Here is a 23472-nt window from a genome sequence, read left to right as displayed (position 1 = left end):
GTGTCTTACAAGTGGATGCCCTCCTTACCCTGCTTGAGTTTCTGTACCCTGTGCTTGGTCACCCCCACATGTGGTCATCCTTCTTGCCCTGCTTAGGCTCTGACTCTCCTCACCCCCACAAGGTCCTCCTTCACATCCCGCTTGGATTGATACCCCATGCCTGGCTACAAACATGCATCAGGCTCTCTCCACTGTAGCTCTGGCACCCTGCTTTAGGCCCCCATGGTTCTGCCCCATCTAATGGCTTCAGTGCTGAATTGTTCAGGAGAAGCAGAGGGAAAAGAGAAAGGAAGCTATAAAGATTAAATGAGGAAACTTGCAAGTGCATAGTATCATGCCTGGCATACTTGTAGGTGTTTGGTGGTAGAGTACGTGTGGATATTTAAATTCCACTCCTGATCCTGGACTTTTGAACCTTGCTGGTAAAAGGAAAAATAAAAACATAACCTACTTGACTGCTTCTAATACCAACTCAGCTGCTTATGCTCTATCTGGTATCCCTCCAATCACTCTCTCTAGTGGACAATATATTCTGTCTCTCCAAGTGGTTGTTTTTTTACCTTTTTTATTGTCCCCATTCCCCAAACTCCCCAGCTTCCAAATCTCATCTAATGACTGCCTCCTGTTTAAACAAGATTAAGGTCACTGACATTAATGTATTTAACTGCCATAACCACTTCAAAATATTTCAGTATTTTTAGCTCTTCTTGCTTTACCTTCTTTCTTGAAACTCTTTCCTTGTTTAGCCTTAATTAGTATATTGTCCCAGTCGTCTTCCTACCTATCCAATTTTTGTAAGTCTCATTACCTGCTTTTGATTCTTCTCCCCTCCATGTATATGTTTATCCTTCTTAATATTTTGCTCTTGGTCTCCTTAATATATTCAATTTCCTTAGGTGATCAAATTGACCACATAACATCCAAACACCCAGTTTATGCTGCTGAGGTCCAGATTTTGTACCTTCCCAACTTTCCTGATCTCTAGCCATAATTCTTGGCAGTCTTATGGCTCCAATGGCTGTTTTTTTTTTTTTTTTACTTCTTTTTTCTTTTTTTGTAGAGACAGGCTTTCGCCATGTTGCCCACGTTGGTCTTGAACTCCTAGACTCAAACAATCTGCTAACCTCGGCCTCCCAAAGTGCTGGGATTATAGATGTGAGCCACTGCGCCCAGCCAAATGGCCTTTTTTCAAACCTGCTCTTATTCCAGGATGTCATGGTTAATAGTAGAAGTGCAATCCCAGGTACTTAAGCCAGAAACTGTCTTTATTTCTTTCTCATGCGTCCATATCCAGGGAGTTTCCTATTCTTGTACATTTTATCTTACAAACATTGGTCCTTTCAGACCATCTTTCAGTGGTATGTAACAGTACTTACTTGATTCTGCTTTGAATTATGACTCTTTTAATATTTTTTTCTTTGGATTTATAACTTCTGAGAGGCAGATTCTACCATAATCACTTCTCTTCATTGAAATAAAAAATACCTTCAAGACTTTTTTCCAAACTTGAGTCAGTGTTTTACTGTGTCATTAACTGGCTTTCCTTGGCAATAGGAGCTTGATCAGGATTCGTGATTTGATTATAGGTATGTGGTCTGTAGTATCCTTTTTTGGGGATTCATGCAGAGAATGGTGTCGTTTTAGATAATGTAGGGAATATTTTAAGTAGCTTTAGCTTTAATTACTCATAATGAATGGAATCTTTGATATCTAGCTAGCTTTTAGTATCTGCAGATGAGAACGTGTTTGGTGTTTTGATCCAAATGGCTAGCTAGATATATAAATTGACAGAATTCTAATCTGTTTTCTTCCTTGAAAAGTCACATTGTCCCCCAACCAAAAGATTTCAAATCTTAAAAAAAAAAAAATTTATTTCTTTTTAAATTTGCCTTCTACTCAAGTAGCTTTACTTTTTTTAGTGACACTTTTTTATTATATTCTGATAATGATTTATAGAAAAATAAATAAATGATTGGTTAAAGCAAAGAGATTTGCAAGTGATTGCAAAGCAAACTCTTTGCTTATAGTCAATAATACTTATTCCATGGTTTAGACTTCTTTTCCCAATTAGAATATCTTAAATTTGAATACTTACCCATTTAAGGTCTTCCCGAAATAACACCAGAATTGTAGGGCAGTATTTTTAATGATTGGGTTAAAGGTCTTGTATGGTTTGGCCTTTCATTATGTTTTTAGAGTTTTAAAAAAAGATTGATTGAGAAAAGTTAGAGATTTGGTAAAATAATTTGGTAGTTGTTATGCATTTGAAAGAGTTGCTAGCTTTGGACATTTTCTCAGACCACAGCTTTCTGTGTGACATTATTATCATAGTTTATATTGTGTAATTAAATGATTCATCTTCCTCATTTGATCCTCATCATCAAAGTCACCTGAGTATCTGACTTATACAAACTTCTTTAGGGGTGTGTGTGCACATGTGTGTAATTGTGCATTGCACATGTGTGTAATGGACAACTAGAAACATTGAACAATATGTAGATTAAAATAGGATGTTGTAAAAAAAAAAAAGGGGGTAGCACATAAATTGAGTAGTAGGTTAGAAATAAGGCCTATTAGGAGCAGTTTCAGGATTCAGAGATATTTCTAGGTGGTCCAAGAGACAAATTTGTTCGAGAAGTAGTAGTTATGAGCAAAATCAGTGAAAACCTATTTGATATCCAAAGGATTGTAACTTTACTTTTGAATTAAAAGTCTTAAAGAATGTCAAAATAATCAGTTTCCACTATTTCTGGATGAGATTTGTCTGAAGGTTATTCATCATTCTAACAATTTGAAGTGGCCCAGATGTCTCTTATTTTTTGCAATATGAACAGAAGCACTGAGAATAATTGTCGAATGTTCATCATGACAACATAATTTTGGGGATTATAGATATAATTTTCTTTCATTGGTGATTAGTGTTTTATTCTCACATCCACTATTTTGTTCAGTAACTTAACTTTGTTATATCACTTAGCCCTCTCGGTTTTCTCTTTTTTACCAAATTTATAGGTAGATAATTATGGCAATGCAAACCATATATTTTTAGCTTTTATTAGTATAATGTATCTTGGCAAATGTGATCCTGTCAACAAAATGATTTTGTTAGCAGCTCCATTTTATCTATAAACTGTAAGCAGTTAACAAAAATATTACACTGGCAATTAATTAGGAAAAAGACTTTTATCTGCACACCCGTTTTGGCTTTCTTCTTTGTACCTTCTGCCCACACCTTTCTAACTACTCTTATTGCTTCTGATTTTATAGTATTGAATCTTTTGTCTCTCTGTAGCCATCCAAATCGTTAGTGAGCATTAATATTGTCATAATTAAATATAGTTCAGCTTTAGCAATTTAAAAGTGAGATAATTGAAGCCTAGAGAGATTAAGATTTGCCAAGAAAGAAAAGAACTAATATTTTTACAGTGCACCAACTATATACAAGACTATCTTTTTACATTTCAGTTCTGTGAAATGTGTTTTATTGTCCCCATTATACGGAGGTTGAGAGGTCAAGTACCTTGTCCATGTCCATGAGGCTCTAGTTATGGTGGAGGTAGGATAAAAATCCAGGTCTCTTAAACAGTCCAGGGTCTTTTCCATTTGTATCAGCAAATATTAAAAGCTGAGGAAAACAAAGTGTTAAAAACCAACACTCCAAATATGACAAAGTGTATTTTCTTTTCCTTTTTTTCTCTGAGAATTTGTCTTTTTAAAATTAAAAAAGAAGGTTTTCAGTAGCTTTTGGGGCACGAGTGGTTTTTGATTATATGGATGAATTATATAGTGATGAAGTCTGAGATTTTATTGTACCTGTTACCTGAGTAGTGTGCATTTTACCCAGTATGTACTTTTTTATCCCTCATCCCCACTTCCCACCCTACCCCTTCTGAGTCTCCATAGTCCATTATATCACTCTCTATGCCTTTGTGTACTACCCATAGCTTAGCTCCCACTTATAAGTGAGAACTTATGGCATTTGATTTTCCATTCCTGAGTTGACAAAGTGTATTTTCTGACTGATAACATTTATTTTTATAAAAAGACTCAAAAAATTACCTTTGGTTGTACAGCTATTAAATCACTATTAAAATATGGAATGTCGGGCTGGGCGCAGTGGCTTACCCCTGTAATTTCAGCACTCTGGTAGGCCGAGGCGGGTGGATCACTTGAGGTCAGGAGTTCGAGACCAGCCTGACCAATATGGTCAAACCCCGTCTTTACCAAAAATGTTAAAAAATTAGCCGGGTGTGGTGGTGTGTTGGGCACCTGGAGTCCCAGTTACTTGGGAGGCTGAGGCAGGAGAATCGCTTGAACCTGGGAGGCAGAGATTGCAGTGAGCCGAGATCGTGCCACTGCACTCCAGCCTGGGTGACAAAGCGAGACTTTGCCTCAAAATAAATAAATAAATAAATAAATAAATAAAATATGGGATGTTTGCATTAGGTATAAAAGCAACATAACCTTTGCCTATTAGCATCTTATGATTGATGATGCATATACCAAAAAAAGTCGCAAAAAAGTAATGTTTTTAAAATATCAATTTAGAGATGGAGTCACCAAGGGCTTGTGCGTCTCCTTTTTTAAAATTTTTTTTTGTTTTAAAGAGGTTATCTCGAGATTTTGTTGTTGTTGTTACCTAGGCTGGAGTGCAATGGTGCAATCATAGCTTACTGTAGCCTCGAACTCCTGGGCTCAATAAATCCCTGCCCCTCAGCCTCCCAAGTAGCTAGGACTACAGACACATGCTACTGTACCTGGCTGATTTTTAATTTTTTTAAATAGAGATGAGGGTCTCACTGTGTTGTCCAGGCTGGTCTTGAACTCCTGGTCTCAAGTGATCCTCCTGCCTTGGCCTTGCCTTGCAAGGTGCTCATATTATAGGCATGAGCCACCAAGCCAGCCCTATCTCAAGACATTCTGTAATCTCTTGCCTTGAGGGTATTATTGTTATACTTTTTTTTTTTTGAGGTGGAGTCTTGCTCTGTCACCCAGGCTAGAGTGCAGTGGTGGGATCTCTGCTCACTGCAACCTCCGCCTCCCAGGTTCAAGTGATTCTCCTGCCTCAGCCTCCTGAGTAGCTGGAACTACAGGCGCCCACCACTACACCCAGCTAATTTTTGTATTTTTAGTAGAGATAGGGTTTCACCATGTTGGCCAGGCTACTCTGGAACTCCTGACCTCAGGTGGTCTGCCTGCCTCGGCCTCCCAAAGTGCCAGGATTACAGATGTGAGCCACTGTGCCCAGCCTTATTGTTAGACTTTTAACAGATACTCTTGCTAACAAAATTAGACAGCATTTATCCTGGCACATGATTGGCCTCTGATGTTTGTTGCATGGGGTTCATCTAGGAATAAATTTGGGCTCTGTGTTTTCTTTTTGTATGGCATTTAGTGTTTGTGAGAATTAATAGCTTGCTTTTCAGAGATTCTTAAATGAGATTCAGAGAAAAGAAACTAAACATGGTGGTAGGAAAAATTAGGGCTTTGACATACAGTATTATGATGTATCTGTTCATTAGCTAAGGAAACTAGGTGCTTTAAATATGTTTGCAAATCTGGGCCTCTTTTGCCTTGCTTTTTTTTATTTGTGAATTCTTAATCTTTTATCTAAGCACTCAATCTAATTAAACTATTGATAACTACCTTTTTGAAGCAAGACACCTTCTCTTTGGCCTCTTGATACCTGAGCCACTGAATGTGATAACCTAGGGGTAATTAGATAGCCTAAGAGTAGCTTTTCAAATTGTTTTTCAAAGATACTTCTTTTCTAAAATTCCTAAGTGATACGTTTCTCATTTCACCACCTAATTATCTAGGTTTTAACATTTGTATTTTTGATACCATCATATTCATAACAAAGTTGTTTCATAGGAGCCAGAGCTGACCTTGGCCGATACCTAGACAAAGGCAGTCTTTTTCTCTACCTATCAATCCTCCCGTTTCTTTACGCTTTTCTTTCCTTCCCAGTTTTCCCTTCCTCCATTTCCCCCTTTCCCTTTTCTTCCCCTTTCCCATTTTGTCTCAGTGTTTAGAAATATGTAAAATTAGAGTAATGGTAGGAGGAGGTACATGATTCTCTATAAAGTTCCTATTCAGTGATAGTAACTTTACTAGTTGTTATGGAACATATTAGTTTCTAAGATAACTAGTTCAAATTACTTTGGAATCCAATAGACCTGGGTTCGAATCCTGGTTTATAAAAGTAGTACATCTCCATTGTGGAGAGGGGCAGGGGAGGAAGTGATACAGTGGCTGGGCGCAGTGGCTCACACCCGTAATCCCAGCACTTTGGGAGGCTGAGGTGGGTGGATTGCTTGAGCCCAAGAGTTCAAGGCCACATAAGGAGCAACATAAGGAGCTCTCACCTCTACAAGACATAAAAAATTAGCTGAGCAAGGTGGGGGCGCACCTGTGGTCCCAGGTGCTCAGGAGGCTGTGGTGGGAGGATTGATTGAGCCTAGGAGATCAAGGTTGCAGTGAGCCAATATCATGCTACTACACTGCAGTCTGGGTGACAGAGTGAGACCCTGTCTTTAAAAAAAAAAAAAAGTGATACAGTAACAATGAATATAAGGCAGAAAGGAAAAGTGCTGTTGTCTTTGGTACTTCTCAGAGGTAATCATTATTAATGATTTTCATGTATCCTTCTAAATACCTGCTGTATATATTTACATATATTTAATATAGCATATTAGCTATGTTAATTTCAGTTTTTACAGCATGTATAAAGTGTTCATTTTCCTGTTAGAAATTTTCCTGTTAGAACAGTCTTCAGTAGGTCAGAAAGCATCTAAAGAATATTTATTTAGTTGAATTTTCATCTGTTTGATATTACTAAATTCCAGTATCTCAATTTCTTTTTTTTTTTTCTTTTGACTCTTACTCTTCTTACTGCTTTCAGGATGCTGTTCCATAATTATTGTTTTTTTTTTAAAATCAGTTTTGACCTCTGTAATGGCTCAAACTTTAGATGAGAAAACATACTAGAAGTGGAGACGACAGAAAATGATATTTGTATCTTAAGACTTCAGTCTTCTCAGGGAAGTAGTAACTGGCTAGACATTCTTCCAGGAATGGTGATGGTCACAGTAATTAGGAATTAAAGCTTGTGGGAAGAAAATCTTTAATTGACCTTGCTGTCATTAAGAAGAAGGAGTTATTGTAAGGCATTGGTATAGGATTGCCAGACATGTTACCAAAGATACAGGATGAGTTTGTAAATGACAAAGTGCATGCTCATCTGGGACCAGGAATGGAAAAGCTGACTGTAGGTCAGCTCTGGGAATGAGTGCACCAGAGGCTTAAGGTATTCAGGGCGTCTCTGGGAGTAATAACAAGAGCCTTGATAAAGTTGCTTACCATAGCCAAGCACCAGAGAAAGGACTTCACATTCTCACAATATACAAAACTATTGGCTACAAAATATAAATCAGGATTTCAGAGTCTCCTCTTATATGATGGAACAATGTTTTTCCCTCCTTGGAACAGATCATTACTTATGAAGAATATGGTTGGATATCTATACCATTACTTGTACGTTAATTAGCTTGGTATATCTCTCTCTGTGTATCTATCAACAAAACATTATTTGAGTATATATCCTTTCAAAATGTTAGTTACTTTTTTTTTCCAGATGGAGTTTCACTCTTGTCGCCCAGGCTGGAGTGCAATGGTGCATCTCGGCTTACCGCAACCTCCTCCTCCCGGGTTCAAGTGATTCTCCTGCCTCAGCCTCCCAAGCAGCTGGGATTACAGGCGTGCGCCACCACACCTAGCTAATTTTTTGTATTTTTAGTAGAGACAGGGTTTCACCATGTTGGCCAGGCTGGTCTGAACGGTCTGACCTCAAGTGATCCACCCACCTCTGCATCCCAAAGTGCTGGGATTATGGGCATGAGCCACTGCGCCCGGCTTAGAATGTTAGGTACTTTTAAAGAAACCTCTTTTCTGTGAACCTATGGATTATGTTGAATAGGCCCTTTTCTAAACACACAAACACTGGAGGCATTGGGGGAGGGAGGAGAAAAAGAACAGTTAGGAGTTATCAAAAATTTCGAAGTAGTCAAAATAATACATAGTATTTATTTCTCAATTGAAGACATACCATCTTATTAAAATCACTGTACCATTAGACAACTGTTACCACTGATCTTCTTTTAATCTTTTGTATGCCATTTTTAAAAAAGTAGTTATTTTCTTCCTGAGTTGTCTTTCACAGAGAACTATGATTGAACTTGGCCTTGCGATTTAATTTTATGTAGAAGAAATTTGTTAAAAACCACCTGTCAAACTTATGTGACTCAATCAAGTCTGCCAAGTCTCTCTGAGCAACAGACTGAGACCCTGTCTCAAAAAATTAAAAAAAAAAATAAAAGGGATACAGTAACAATAAATATAAAGCAGAAGGGGAAAGTGCATTATTTGTGTTTAGAGGTGAAATGGAAATGTGTGTTAATGGAAATGTCTGTTAGGGGTAAAATATAAATGTTGGAAATGGTTTGGGTATATTTGTGTGTTAGAGGTAAAATAGTTGGAAAACCTGTCCCGTTATTTTTTAACTTTGGTAGCACAGCTCTGCAAATTATTCTTGATCCATGACCCTAAGTCTTGAGAAGATGGTTCTTCTCTTTCCTAGTCCTAAGTGTCACTTCTTTTCTTGCCCTATAATCATTGACGGTAGAATTATGTTTCATTCAGGGAAGAGCTTGACTCTAGCCACAGGGGTTCTGATCTACTGTCTTGCCAGCTGGGAATAAAGTGAGATTAAAGGCTGGAAGAGATCTTTAGAATCCCTTCACTCTCACTTCTAGGATCTGGCTACCACTCTGATTTCATGAGGCTACTGGTGTACTACACATATATCCCAAGAAACAAACAATTTCAGAGATATTTCAGTCTGAATTCATATGTAAGGGTAATTTGTTAAAGGCATACACGTTATTAAGCAAAACCCTGAACATCTCCTTCTGAGACACCTGCATTTAGGTTAACCAGCATCCTCACAGTTTTCTCCAAAAAAGTAGTCTGTTTGCTTAAGTAACTAAAATGTTCATTCTGGTAGTATTTTCTCTTTTTTTCCTTTTTTGAGACGGAGTCTTGCTCTGTCATTAGGCTGGAGTGCAGTGGTGCGATCTCGGCTCACTGCACCTCCACCTTCCAAGTTCAAGCAATTAATTCCCCTGCCTCAGCCTCCTGAGTAGCGGGGACTACAGGTCTGCGCCACTACGCCTGGCTAATTTTTTTTTTTTTTTTTGTATTTTAGTAGAGACAGGGTTTCACTATGTTGGCCAGGATGGTCTCCATCTCCTGACTTCATGATCCACCTGCCTCGGCCTCCCAAAGTGCTGGGATTACAGGCGTGAGCCACCATGCCTGGCCTATCTGGTAGTATTTCCAAAACAGAAGAAGTCTGCTGCAAAGGAGAGCTGATTCCTGCACTTACAGACATTTAATTGCTGTAATTGAAAATGAAATTTATCTAGTTTAAAAAAATTAAGATGCCCCCCCGCCCCGCCACCATGAGACATTCTATTAACAGTAAAAGTTGCCCCTCCTCTCACCTATCAAATCTTTGAATAAATGTGTCTTTCCAGTAAAACAAACCATTTGATCCTGTGGCTTTTTTAATAGGAATGTCTATCCACCCACCTTTAGGATTGCATTCTGCTATTTACAGTGAAATATGTCAGCTTTCAAGAAGCATTTCCACTTTTACCTACTGCTTCACTGCGGAGTTTCTTAGGCTTTCCGTACCTTTCTAAGGCTCGGGCCTATTAAGTACCATGCTGGAGTTGCACTGAACCTAGTTATGCCAAGGATTGACATGCATTGCTGATTTGGTCTATTGAATAGGTTTATTTTATTTTTCCTGATTTTAGGATCATAGGACATGTATCTACACAGTCACTTTCTTGAGTTGCCTAGAAATAAAAATAGTTCTTTTGTAGACAAGTTAGGCACCCCTTTGTATATGAAAACAAAATACTGCCAAAATAGTTATTAAAACATATTGGTACCTATTCTTTATTAATTATTATTTTACTAAAAACTATGCAGTGCATTGAAATAGTTACACTTTTTTTTTTTTGAGATGGAGTCTTGCTCTGTTGCCCAGGTTGGAGTGCAGTGGCGCAATCTCGGCTCACTTCAAGCTCCGCCTCCCGGGTTCACGCCAGTCTCCTGCCTCAGCCTCCCAAGTAGCTGGGACTACAGGTGCCCGCCACCACGCCCGGCTAATTTTTTGTATTTTTAGTAGAGACGGGGTTTCACTGTGTTAGCTAGGATGGTCTCGATCTCCTGTTCTTGTGATCTGCCCGCCTCGGCCTCCCAAAGTGCTGGGATTACAGGCGTGAGCCACTGCGCCTGGCCTTTTTTTTTTTTTCTTTTTTGAGACAGCGTCTCACTCTGTCACCCAGGCAGAGTACAGTGGCATGATCATGGCCCACTGCAGCCTCGACCTCCTGGGCTCCAGTGATCCTCCCACCTCAGCCTCCTGAGTAGCTGGGACTACAAGGGCGCACTACCATGCCCAGCTAATTTATTGTGTTTTTTGAAGAGACAGGGTTTTGCCATGTTGTTCAGGCTTGTCTCAAACTCCTGGGCTCAAGCAATTCGCCTGCCTTGGCCTCCCAAAGTGCCAGGATTACAGGCATGAGCCACCATACCCAGCCTAAAAAAATAAATTACTGCACCTGGCCTAAAAAATAAATTTTTATTTGCATTTAAGCCCAGTTATTCTGAATTATTCTATTAGAGCAGAATTATTCATGTGAAATCTGTGTTCCCATACTTACCTTTTCTGATTTTAAGGAAGATGATTGATTGATTGAATTTAGAATTTAAAAGGATGAGGGGCAACTAGTCACCGCATGTCACCTCTACTATTAGGACTAACCAGTTGGTTGTTGTTTACCTAGAGTTTCTTAATCCTGCTTCATAGAGACTCATGGCAGTTTTAGTTACATATAAGTATGTTGTTTGGTCTAGGTAGCTTGGTCTAGGTGTTACAATATTTTAATTTTGGGGATATAATATGGTTTTTTGTTGTTGTTGTTGTTGTTTGTTTTTTGTTTGAGACAGAATACTCTGCTGCCCTGGCTGGAGTGCAGTGGCATGATCATGGCTCACTGCAGCCTCAACCTCCCAGGCTCATGCAATCCTCCCATCTCAGTCCCCTGAGTAGCTAGGACTACAAGCATGTGCCACCACACCCAGCTAATTTTTTAATTTTTTGTAGAGACAGATCTCACTACATTGCCAAGATTGGTCTCAAACTCCTGGGCTCAAGCGATTCTCCCACCTCAGCCTCCCAAAGTACTGAGATTGCAGGCAAGAGCCACTCTGCACTCAGCCATAATATGATTTTTAAAATAAAAGAGTCATAGGAAAGTAGTGAAAAAGAGAATAGGATTTACAGGACCCGAAGAATTAATATGAGCAAGATAACGTATAAGAGAGAATAGCCGGGCGCATTGGCTCACTCCTGTAATCCCAGCACTATGGGAGGCCGAGGTGGGTGGATCCCGAGGTCAGGAGATCGAGACCATCCTGGCTAATGCGGTGAAACACCGTCTCTACTAAAAATACAAAAAATTAGCCAGTTGTGGTGGCACGTGCTGTAGTCCCAGCTGCTCAGGAGGCTGAGGCAGAAGAATCACTTGAACCCAGGAGGCGGAGGTTGCAGTGAGCCGAGATTGCGCCACTGTACTCCAGCCTGGGCAATAGAGCGAGACTCCATCTCAAAAAAAAAAAAAAAAAAAAAAAGAATAACAGACATTAAAGGCTCTTATCGAGTCACTTAAGTTACTTTATTCTACCTCCTTTGTGTCTACTTTTAACCCATCTGGTGTTCTCAGTTTCTCAGTTCTTGAAATTGAGATATAAAAAATAATGTGTAGATTAAAGGACTTTAGGGTAAATTATGTTGTGAGTCAGAAAATACTCTTTCCTCCTGTATTTTCTTATAATATCATTGCCTATCTCTGGTCATTTTCTGTCTCTAGTCTCTTAAGTGTATTTATCTGAAATATTTTTAATTTCTTAGGATTCTAATTTTAAATTAATGCAAATAATGAAAATTCCTAGTCACAATTATATGGTGTTGACCCATTTCAGTGTCCTTTTGGATATGGGGAATTAAGTGGAAACTGGAGACAGTAGGAGCTAATAGCAAATAACTTGGGTGGGAACAATAAAGAATGATTTGTTCATCCTGCCCTGGTGAAGGTATAGTTCAGAGAACTTTCCAGCATCTAAGAATAATAAAAATAGAAGCTGTAAGAAATTCTGCTTCATAATTATTTTCCTGTGTCTTCAATCATTTCACAACTTTGTTTTCCAATTTAAACTTTAAGTGGTAATTGCAGTCTGCATGTTTATACATTTTTAATTGTATAGCATATTAGTACTTTTCTTCTTTAAAAATAATGTCATAAAGAATTTGTCACTTGGAAGTTTTTCCCCAAATATAACAGAGCTGTAGCAATTGTGTTTATTTACAATTAAGGATTCCCTAGGGCAGTGGTTTTCAACATCAGAATCATCAAGAGGGATTTTAAAAAGTTTTTTAATTTTTATTTTAGGTTCAGGGATACATGTCCAGGTTTGTTATATAGGTAAACTCATGACTTGGGGGTTTGGTATATAGGTTATTTCATCACCTGGGTACTAAGCATAGTACCTGATAGTTTTTTGTTTTTTTTCTGAACCTCTCCCTCCTTTGAACCTCCTCCCTCAAGTAGGCCCCAGTGTCTGTTGTTCCCTTCTCTGTTCAAGAGGGACTTTTAAAACATAGGTTTTGGGGCCTCCCTCCTGTATTTCTGATTCAGTAACTCTGGAGTGAGGCCTGAGAGTTTGCATTTCTAACAAGTTCCAAGGTGATGCTAATACTACTGGTCCTGAAATCATACTTTGAAAACCACTGCAATAATATGATACTGATCTGAGAAGTCTGAGATAGGGCTAAATCTAATCTGTGCTGAATGAATACTGAGTTGCTTGTATTTCAAGCAGAGTTATACCTATTTGATGGGTACCAGCAATGATCATTTAATGTAGTGTCTTCTTTTCACAGATTGGAGCATATGATCAACAAATATGGGAAAAATCTGTTGAACAGAGAGAAATCAAGGTAACGAGTTTATTTCATTTTGTTTATTTTGAAACATAGTTCTATGAATTATTAATTACATTTTCTGTAGTGTTTTTTAATATACTTTTAAGATATAAATTACTATTGAAGCTTTTAAAGAAAGAAGTAAACTTTATTTACCATAGTCACGTTTACTTCTGATGTTGGTTTTTTCTTTTTATCATCTTTCTGTTCTTTTAAAATTGAATTTCTAATGACTATTTTTTTGTCAGCTTTTTTCCCTTTTCACTTGTCACCTTATACTTCTAGTTTGCTTTTCCTCCCTTTTGATGCTGTCATTGCTCTGTACAGTTTATTAAACTGGTAAGTGTTTCAGGATTTTTCCCACCTGAGTGATCCTGTGCAAATGCTGCTCTGCTTAATTGAGATCTGCTTTTTGGTGCTACTAACAGATTGACTTGGACTCAAAAAGAGTCACTGAAAAGTTGGTCATTTTAAAAAAGAATTTAGGACAGTAAAGCACTAATTAAAACGTTTTTGTAGTAGGCATTTTCTTCCTGAACATGTAATCATGTCTCTTATGCTGATAAAATATTCTCATAGATTACCTCACTAGCATGAAAACTGTTTTTCAACTGAATTTATTGTTTCCCGGCACTCTTTATCGGTAATAAGATTTATATTTTTCATTTGCATAGGTACTAATCAGTGTGTTTCTGCACGAGCTAAATTTAATCTGGGCACAGACAGTATTACTTCAGTTACTTGACATTTTCTATTTTGTATAGAAAAGTTTTCATTAGATTGAAAACCAGTGTCTATAGTTACTAAAAATCAGTCCAAAAATTTGTTAATGTTTAGACTACTTAGTCACTTGCAATAAAGGGCAAGATTCTTTCCCATTTGGCAATTATAATCTCTAAACTTTTAAGGAAGGATTAGTACATTTAACAAAGTTGTGGTATGTGTGAAATATAGGATTAAGTCATGGGACAGAAAGATAAAATAGATTATAGTTTTGTAGGGGAGATGCATAATTACACGTGAGATAAATTCCTTTAAGAGAGGCATGTCTAAAACTCTATAGAAGAGCGAGAGGGGAGACAAGCCTGGGGAGGTTGGGAAAGATTTCATAGAGGAAGTGGTTCATTAACTCAAGGAAGACATTTCAGACAGATGAAGAGCAGATGGAAATACATGTAAAGGATGGAAGAAACATGACTGAGGCAGGACTCCTCAAGGAGTTTGATTTGGTAATAGGTTGGATAGAGGAAGGAGACTAGTGTCATTAGGAGTAAAACTAGAAAGGAAAATGGAAGTCAGATTATGAAGGGGCTTGAATGCCTTGCCAAAGAATTTAGACATAATCTGGAAAACAACAGGGGAGATGTTGGAAGATTTTAAGCAGAAGATTATATTTTAACAGATGTACACAGGCAGCACTAAGGATGATAGGAAATACTGGAAGAAGAGCACATTTAGAATTCTGTTATATCTATTTGGTACTTGGGAGGGACATTTGAGAGTTCTCAGTTTATAAAGTGTGAATATGTATAGGTATGTGTTTGTATGTGATACATACATACATATATATATAACTATATAGATATAGCCATAGGAATGAGTAGATTTCTGTTGAATGATGAAATAAAAGGGCTGAGAACAGAGCATTGGGAAATAACTAACATTTAATGGGTAGGTAAATAAAGAGATGCAAGTAAAGAAGGAAAGAGAAGTAGGAGATCCATGAGAAAATAGTATGGAGAGAGTATGAAAAAGAGTTGGGATAGTCAAGCAAATAAAGAGCAGCAGAGAGGTCTAGTAAGATGCCATAATACCTTTTATTCTCTTTGACAGTTAGAAAGCCTTTAACTCGTTAGACAGGAGATATTAAGTCCCTTGAGAGGTTATGTTATCAGGTTGACACATTTGGAATTTAAAAGCCTCAGAAAAAATATATATAAATAATTTTTTTAGTTTTTGGGAGCTATTCACAAATTACTACATTACTTATGTAACCTCCTCTTTTTTAAAAGAACTCTTTTAAATCCTAAATGGACGTTAGGGTGAGGAAGGATTATATTAGTTACTACTTGGTGCTACAAACAGGGTGATCTTAGGGAAAGTTAGGACCTACAACTTCTTTCTGAAGTATATCTCCCTTTAAAGATGATACCTTGTAATAGTAATTGAAGAATTAAAAACATAAAAACTTGCTGTTTTGACAGGTCTGAAGGTAGCAAGTTATCTCAGTCATTCACAGACAGTTATAGATCAGATGAACTCCTTGTTTCACTCTTTCCCTCTTTCCCACTATTGCACTTGACTAGTCTTTAAAAATAAAGATAAAAATAAGACAAAATTAAAGAAAAGTTGTTATTTTTTTTTTCCTTTTGGGGTGATAAAAAAATTTCTAAAACTAGATAGTGGTAATGGTTGCACAATATTGTAGATGTACTTAGAACCACTGAATTATAGATTTTTATTTTTTCCTTTTTGTTTGTACAAAGTCATGGGGTACATGTGCAATTTTGTTACATGCATAGCTTGCGTAGCCATCAAGTCAGAGCTTTTGGGGTATCCATCACATGAATAATGTACACACTACCCATTAATCAATTTATCTGGCTCACACCTGAAATCCCAACACTTTAGGAGGCCCAGGTGGGAGGATTGCTTCAGTCCAGGAGTTAAGACCAGCTTGGGCAACAAAGTGAGACACTATCTCTAAAAAAAAATTATTTTTCTTAGTTAGCTGGGACATACCTTCAGTCCCATCTACTTGAGAGGCTGAGCCAGGAGGATCACTTGAGCCCAGGAGTTCGAGGCTGTAGTGAGCCATGATCACACCACTGCACTCCAGCCTGGGCAACAGAGTGAGACTTTGTCTCTAAAAGATACGTACATACATACATACATACATACATACATACATAAATAATAAACTTATCATTCTCACTACTCTTGTTATTTTTAATTAAAAGGATCAATTTGTTAACAAGCCTAAAAGCACATTTCATTTTTACTAAACGTTCTAGTAGTGGAGGCAAATTATAGTGTAAAATAATTCCATATTTATTCTAAGGAAGTTAGAGAGGTACATAACTGTGGTGTATTAATGTTAATATTTGATTAAGAAAAAAACACTCTACCTGTTGTTTAGAGAACAGTGTACCAAATGTATTGAGTTTGTCCAATGTAATTGATTATTTCATTAGTTGTCAAAGCAGTGAGCAGCTACTAGAGAAATCAAAGACATGAAAATATATTTTTTGGAAATGTTTATTTTTCAATTAAAGACCCAGAGTTGATATTGCTAAAGCATAAAATCTTTTGTAAGTTGCAAATTATTTTTTCATAACCATTTTAGAAATTATAACTAAAAACTGATTTTTTCTGATTACCGTGACCAAAATTTAAAAGTAAATTCGGAAGTTTTTCCTGTTTTACTGTCTACTAGACTTTTAAAGCTTCTTAAAAGACTAGACTTAAAAAACTTATAAAGTCATTACAGAGAAAAAGTGGGTGGGGGAACTAAACAAGATTTCTAGAAAATGAAACTGTTTATGTACTTTGATGGAGTCTAAATATTAACAATACACAGAAGTCTAGATAACTGAACAGAAGCACTTTCTAAACTTAAACAGCCCATTTCATTTTTTTTTTTTTTGGCCCAACATTATCTGTGTACTTAGAGAATTTTTTTTAAATAAAAAACTTTATACTACTGTGTTTGAGTCATTTCACTATAGGAACATACTATAAGAGTTTAAATTATATTTAATAAATAAAATATTTTTATTATTGGGTATTAATTGCATTTGTGCTGCTTGTTTCTACTTTCTAGTTTTTGCATAAATTAGTAGTTTTAAAAATCTCATTTTTTTTTAAGAAAACCTTACTTTTCGTTTTTTATTTGTTCATTTAAACTGTTTAACAGTTCATGGTAGTACTGAAAGCTATGCTACTTTGTGTGAATGTGGTTTACCCCAAGCCAATTGAAAATTTTCCAGTGTAAAGTAGCTACTTAATTAAAATCAGATTTTATGAATGTTTATATCTTGATGCTTTCTTTTATTTTTGTGAATAAAATAATTGTAGATTCGATCGCAGCTCACTGCATCCTCTGCCTCCCAGGTTCAAGTGATTCTTCTGCCTCAGCCTCCCAAGTAGCTGGTATTACAGGCGCCCTCTACCACGCCCGACTAATTTTTGTATTTTTAGTAGAGTTGGGGTTTCACCATGTTGGCTAGGCTGGTCTTCAACTCCTGACCTCAGGTGATCCTGCCCACCTCAGCCTCTCAAAGTGCTGGGATTACAGGCATGAACCACCTTACCTGGCCTTCTGTTTTTTTTTTTTTTCTTTCTTTTTAAACCTTTAAATTATCTTGATAGGCTACCTTAGAGGGAAAATTTTATTGAAACTGGCTATTAGGGTGTGGCTCTACAATATAGCTCAAAATAAATATATTTTAGTAGAATATAAAATTGGAAATGAACCCCATATAAACAAGGTCGATTAGAAGAAGCATGTTGAAAAACAATAGTTGCACAAATCAAGACAACTTACTGTTTCTCCTATAGGGACTTTTGGTTCTTAAAACAATCTCGATAAAAATTTTAGGTATACAGCAATAAATTAGGATTCAGATTAGTCAGAAGACATTGGCAATAAGGTTACTTTCAAGTTGTTAGGGAAGCAATTTATAAAAAATAAGTAAATTAAAATGTGTTACTGTTTTCAAATATTTTTACATTAATAAAGGTAAAATCTTACTGTAATAAACTTAATACCAAATCCAAATAGTGCTTTATTAATGAAGTTTTATTTAAATATATGTATTATTACAGTTGCTTCTCCAATTTGCAAAATCTTGGGAATGATTTCTAATCCATCAGCCGCTTTATAGTGACATTAAAATCAGAAATAATGTACAGATACAGCCCATACTCATTATTTGGGGTAGCTATATTCTATAAAGTCACCTATGAACACTGAATTAGTGAATACTGAACCATTGCTGCCTGGGGAAGTACCTTGTTTTATGTGTGTTTCTGTTTAAAGACATCTTATTGAATATATATTTTTGATTCATTAATAATTCATGGCCAACAGCACTGTAAATCATATCTGAACGAGGTTATCTTTATTTATTTATTTATTTATTTATTTTACTTTATATTTTTTGGGACAGAGTCTTACTTTGTCGCCAGGCTGGAGTGCAATGGCGTGACCTTGGTTTATGGCAACCTCCAACCCCTGGGTTCAAACAGTTCTCTGTGCTTCAGCCTCCCCGAGTTGCTGGGATTACAGGCGAGTGCCACCATGTCCAGCTAATTTTTTGTATTTTTAGTAGAGACGGGGTTTCACCATGTTGGCCAAGCTGTTCTCAAACTCCTGGCCTCAAGTGATCCGCCCACCTTGGCCCCCACAAAGTGCTGGAATTAAAGGCGTGAGCCACTGTGCCTGGGTGAACAGAGGTTATCTAACACATTTTCTTTGTAAGACACATCACAGCATTCTTGCACTTAGGAACACGAGACAGTGTTTTAAGCACTATACTTGAGGGCCCTCTTGAACAACAGGATTGCCAACAAAAAGCACAAAAATGTGAAAAACACAACAAATAAGGGACACTGTTTACAGTAATCAGAGCTGAAACAGGAAGATTAAAGGTTAAAGCATTACCTTGTTCGACCTCAGCTGAGAACATGCACGTTGGGTGACTCAATTTTTTTTTTTCACTCCATGCATGTCTGCAAATTAGGGCAAAAGCACCGTGAACGTTGATTTGGGAGTACAAAGAAATTTTACCAAGTAGGTGTGTTTGCAATTATGGAATCTGAGAATATGAGGATCGACTATATATAAAATTATCATTGCTATTTCTTTAACTTTTACCCTGTCTGCTTCATTTTTGTTTTTGTATCTCTGGGTGGTTTGCAACTTCAGCCAGAACTATTTGAAGGGATTCAAAGATTAATTACATATTGGTTTCAGGGCACATTTTTGGTTTAGACACCTCAGTTAATTCTGACCTCAAATATGGTTCTCTTCTTTGTTTTAGATGCAAACAGAATACTTACTCAGATTTTTACTTTGATAGGGGGGTGTCATTGTTACTTGGATTAGGACCAAAGACAGGATTTACTGCACAGTTACTTGCTTAATTGAATGAATAAAAACCAAATCATCTAAACACTTGTGTCATCTCGCAGTAATTGGCTCCTGAAGAGTTTAGCTTAAGCTCTTGCAGTTCTTTTTGTTTGTTTTTTGTTTGTTTTTTTTAATTTTTATTTTTGTTAGCTCTTCCAATTCTTAACATTCTAGTCTTAAGTAATAAAGTAATTTATTTCGTTATAGGTTTTTTTTTCACTAGTTTTGATCTACACCCCCCACTCCACTCTGTATACTGATAGCAGAAACTTAATTTTACTCAGTGTTCAATAATTTCAAGTTTAAATGAATTCAGTTTATGACAGCTGCCTCTCCCTCCTCCCCTTCCTGGTTATGGTGTCTAAGTTCTGAGGTGATGAGGTGGCATTTATGGTCTGATGAGGGGTTGACATGTGAACATAATGGCAACCATCATCCTTGAGTAGTGCATTGTCCTCCCTGGGTCTCAGCTGATTGGCGTCTGCTGAGAAGTCTGCATCCTTTCTGGTCCTCAGCTGTGTGATTTACTGCTTTCTGAAATAATGCCTCCAGCACCACACCTTGAGGTTCCTTCAGGGCTGCTGCTCCCCTAGCTAGCCTCAGCGCTCTCCAAATGCCAATATTGGGCCAATATAGTTCCCTCTACACCTAAAGCTGTACACCTAAATTTGCTTGGTAGTAATAGTATTTGTATTTGAATTTTACTGTTGGTAATAAACCGGCCTGGCATGTTACACACATCTCTAAAATATCTTTTTGAACAATAATAAAATTTATTACAATACTGTAATTGTGTTCCATTTGTAACAAATGCATAATGTGTTACATTTCGTTGGTACTGTTAACAATTTTATTTTACATTGAAAGCTTCAGAAATTGATTTTCTCCTGTTGTAGATTTAAGTATATATACAATTCCAGTGCTTCTTTTGATATATTATAGGGGCTAAGGAATAAACCAAAGAAAACAGCACATGTGAAACCAGACCTCATAGATGTTGATCTTGTAAGAGGTGAGTCTTTGATAAATAAATGCTTAATACAAGTAGACATTGTTCTGGAAGAAACAGAATTCAAAATAGGTTTAAATATTGTATTAGGCTGTTTTGCATTGCTATAAAGAAATACTTGAGATTGGGTAATTTATAAGAAAAGAGGCTTAATTGGTTCATGGTTCTGCAGGCTGTACAGAAAGCACAGCACCAGCACCTGCTTCTGGGGTGGGAAGCTTTACCCATGGCAGAAGGCAAGCGGGACCAGGCACATCACATGGCCAGAGCAGGAGCCAGAGAGTGGTAGTGGGGAGGTGCCACACACTGTTAAATCACCAGATCTCCTGAGAACTCACTCACTATCTCAAGGACAGCCTCAAGCCATGAGGGCTTCACCCTTATGGCCCATACACCTCCCACGAGGCCCTGCCTCCAGCATTGGAGATTACAGTTCAACATCAGATTTGGATGGGGACAGATATTCCAGACTATATCAGATATCTATCTGTCTGTCTATCTTTTTAGAAATAAAAACATTGTGAACCTTGATGAAGACAAGAATAGTATTAAAAAGAGAGAATGGGACCAGGTACAATGGCTCACGCCTATAATCCTAGCACTTTGGGAAGCTGAAGGCAGAAGGATCTCTTGAACCCAGGAGTTTGACACCACCCTGGGCAGCAGAGTGAGATCCTATCTCAAAAAACAAACAAACAAACAAACAAAACCAAAAAACAATTAAAGTGGTGATTTGTAATTCCTAACTAGAACTGACATTTGAATATTGTTGTATATTTATAAAATATGTGGGAGAAATTCTGTTATTTCAAAAAATGTTTTTTTCAAAATATTTAAAGTATCTATAAATTGGACATTTCTCACTCATAGTATAATACAGAATAAAATTATGTGGTGATGTTTTTCAAACACTGAAATTTTTTTCTTTAAAGAAATTAAAGAATAATATATAAATATACTCTGTTGTCCTATTTTACTTTTTTCAGGGTCTGCATTTGCAAAGGCAAAGCCTGAAAGTCCTTGGACTTCTCTGACCAGAAAGGGAATTGTTCGAGTTGTATTTTTCCCCTTTTTCTTCCGGTGGTGGTTACAAGTAACATCAAAGGTCATCTTTTTCTGGCTTCTTGTCCTTTATCTTCTTCAAGGTATAATTAAATGATTTTTGCTTTTACTTTTCAGAATGTTACATTGTTAGGTTTAATAAGGCTTTGTTTTAAACATATGCTAACTACTACTGAGTATGATGTATAAGTATGTTAATAAAGGCACGTAATTGATTTGGTATTAAAAATATTTGAGAAAACAAAGCAGTTATTTTCCAGTATAACTTTATGAATATTTGAATCTGTAGATGGTTAAAGAAAAATAGAAATCGACAAGATTTTTTAAAATTAGAAACAAAACCTCATCAAAATGCATCTTCCACACATACATACATACCAGTCTTTTAAAAATACAACCTATACAAGTTTGTTATTCCTGCCATAGGTATAGTTTCTTTTTTCTGTGCCTTTTACCACCGTGATGTGAGCTGTCTTTATACTTTATCAAAATTCTATGTACTGTGCACTCTGCTAGGTGCTTTCTAGATTCTCATTTAATTCTCACATCAACCTGATGAAGTACAGGGACTGTTACTATGCTTCGCTTATATAAGACATGGGACCTGAAAGACCTGAGGGCCCAAAGCCACATAGTCATCAAGTATGGTAGAGCCCAGGTTCAATTCTAAGCATTCTGATCCCAGAACCACACACTTAACAGCTCTTATGTTAACCTCCTAACACAACATTCTAGTGCATAGTCTTAGCAGCAGTGTGTAACACAACATGTGTAACATTGTAGAGCATTTAGAAACTAAAGAAGAAACTATTCATATTCCATCACGTGAACAAAGCAGTTATTTTCATTTGGTTGATGTCTTTTCAGTCTTTTTAATATGTTATTAAAAAAAAAACCATGATTACAATCCTGAATGATTATTTAAATTTGTTTTATCAACAGATTCTAAGAGATACTTTTTAAATAAATGAAAATATAATAAAAACTGCAGACTGTTATTTAGATAAAGTTGTTTCTTCTAAGCCAGGTTACATCTTATATACATAAAAGGGTGTGGACTATGATAATTTTGTGGTTGTTGTTATTAGAATGTGTGTGTGTTTTCTGATTAAAGATATAATAAAATTTTCATGGCAGGAAATTTGGAAAATGTAGAAAAAGCTAAAGAAAAAAAAACTACCCATCATCTTGCCTTTAAATTTATTAATACTTTTTAAATAGTTGAGATTATTTTATATGAACAGCTACATTTTTTTTTACCTAAATGTCATAATATAAAAGTCTTTGTAAATATAACTTCAAAGTTACTAGAAAATATCTTGTCCTACTTCAATATTGGGCAGTTAAGCTGATTGCTATTTTTTGCTATTATAATTACTGCTGAAGTGATCATATTTGCTTATCAATATTTTCTAGTTATAGTGATCATAATTTTTATCATTTTCTTGTTTTCTTCTCAAAAGGACTTAAGAGAGCTTAATTTAAGTATAGTTATCTTCAAAGGTTTTCTGGCTTACCTAGATGAGAAAACTTTATTTGAATGTGGTCAGAAATTGCAATAGTTTATTAGAGTAATTCAGTACCATTGATTGTACATCACAGTGCATTGTGCTTTTTAAGATATTGCTGCTTTCTAGTATTCCACGACAAACAAGTTTCCCATGTAACTAAAAGTTCACTGACATTGTATAATTATATTGTGTCTGAAATTTACTTACTGGTTCCTCTAAGTTAAATAGGGAACACAGGTTAGATTGGGCATTAAATGAGATATTTTTAAGTTCAGAACCCAAGTTTAATCATAAGACCCTTATGATGAACACTAAACATTCTCCTAGTAAAGCTTAGTTAGAGAAATGACTTAACCTCCTTAAAGTCATACAGCTAGTGCCAAAATCACGATGTGACTCTGATGACCCTCGGCAGGCTGCCATTACCTTTGAAAACCACTGTATGTCTATCTCCATTGCAGCAACCTGTGTAAAAGCGGGGTGCTGCAGTGCTCTGAGTTATGTCCTCATTCTTGTTTGCACTTCTTGAAAGGCAGAAAGAATCAAATGCAGTCAGATTTGGTTTTATATAACTATGTATAGTTTTTTTATTTCAATTACATGCTTTTTAAGTATCTCAGCTATGTATTCTTAGCTCTAT

At 36.5% G+C, this 23472-nt stretch overlaps 1 protein-coding gene across 6 annotated transcripts in view; it reads left to right on the top strand.

The window, feature by feature from the left end:
• The window catches only part of PHTF2 (putative homeodomain transcription factor 2), a 160894-nt gene that overhangs the window by 84132 nt on the left and 53290 nt on the right, over positions 1 to 23472 (top strand). For all 6 annotated transcript variants that reach the window (XM_063667679.1, XM_063667680.1, XM_054493974.2 and 3 more), the window contains 3 exons: positions 13076 to 13132; positions 20193 to 20262; positions 21246 to 21404. In XM_063667679.1, coding sequence (XP_063523749.1) covers positions 13076 to 13132; positions 20193 to 20262; positions 21246 to 21404 — 286 coding nt within the window. The remainder of the gene's footprint in view (positions 1 to 13075; positions 13133 to 20192; positions 20263 to 21245; positions 21405 to 23472) is intronic.

This window comes from Pongo pygmaeus, chromosome 6 (assembly GCF_028885625.2).
Source record: "Pongo pygmaeus isolate AG05252 chromosome 6, NHGRI_mPonPyg2-v2.0_pri, whole genome shotgun sequence".
NCBI lineage: Eukaryota > Metazoa > Chordata > Mammalia > Primates > Hominidae > Pongo > Pongo pygmaeus.
The sequence above is the reverse complement of the archived record's forward strand: the minus strand, read 5'-3'. Positions and strand labels throughout refer to the sequence as shown.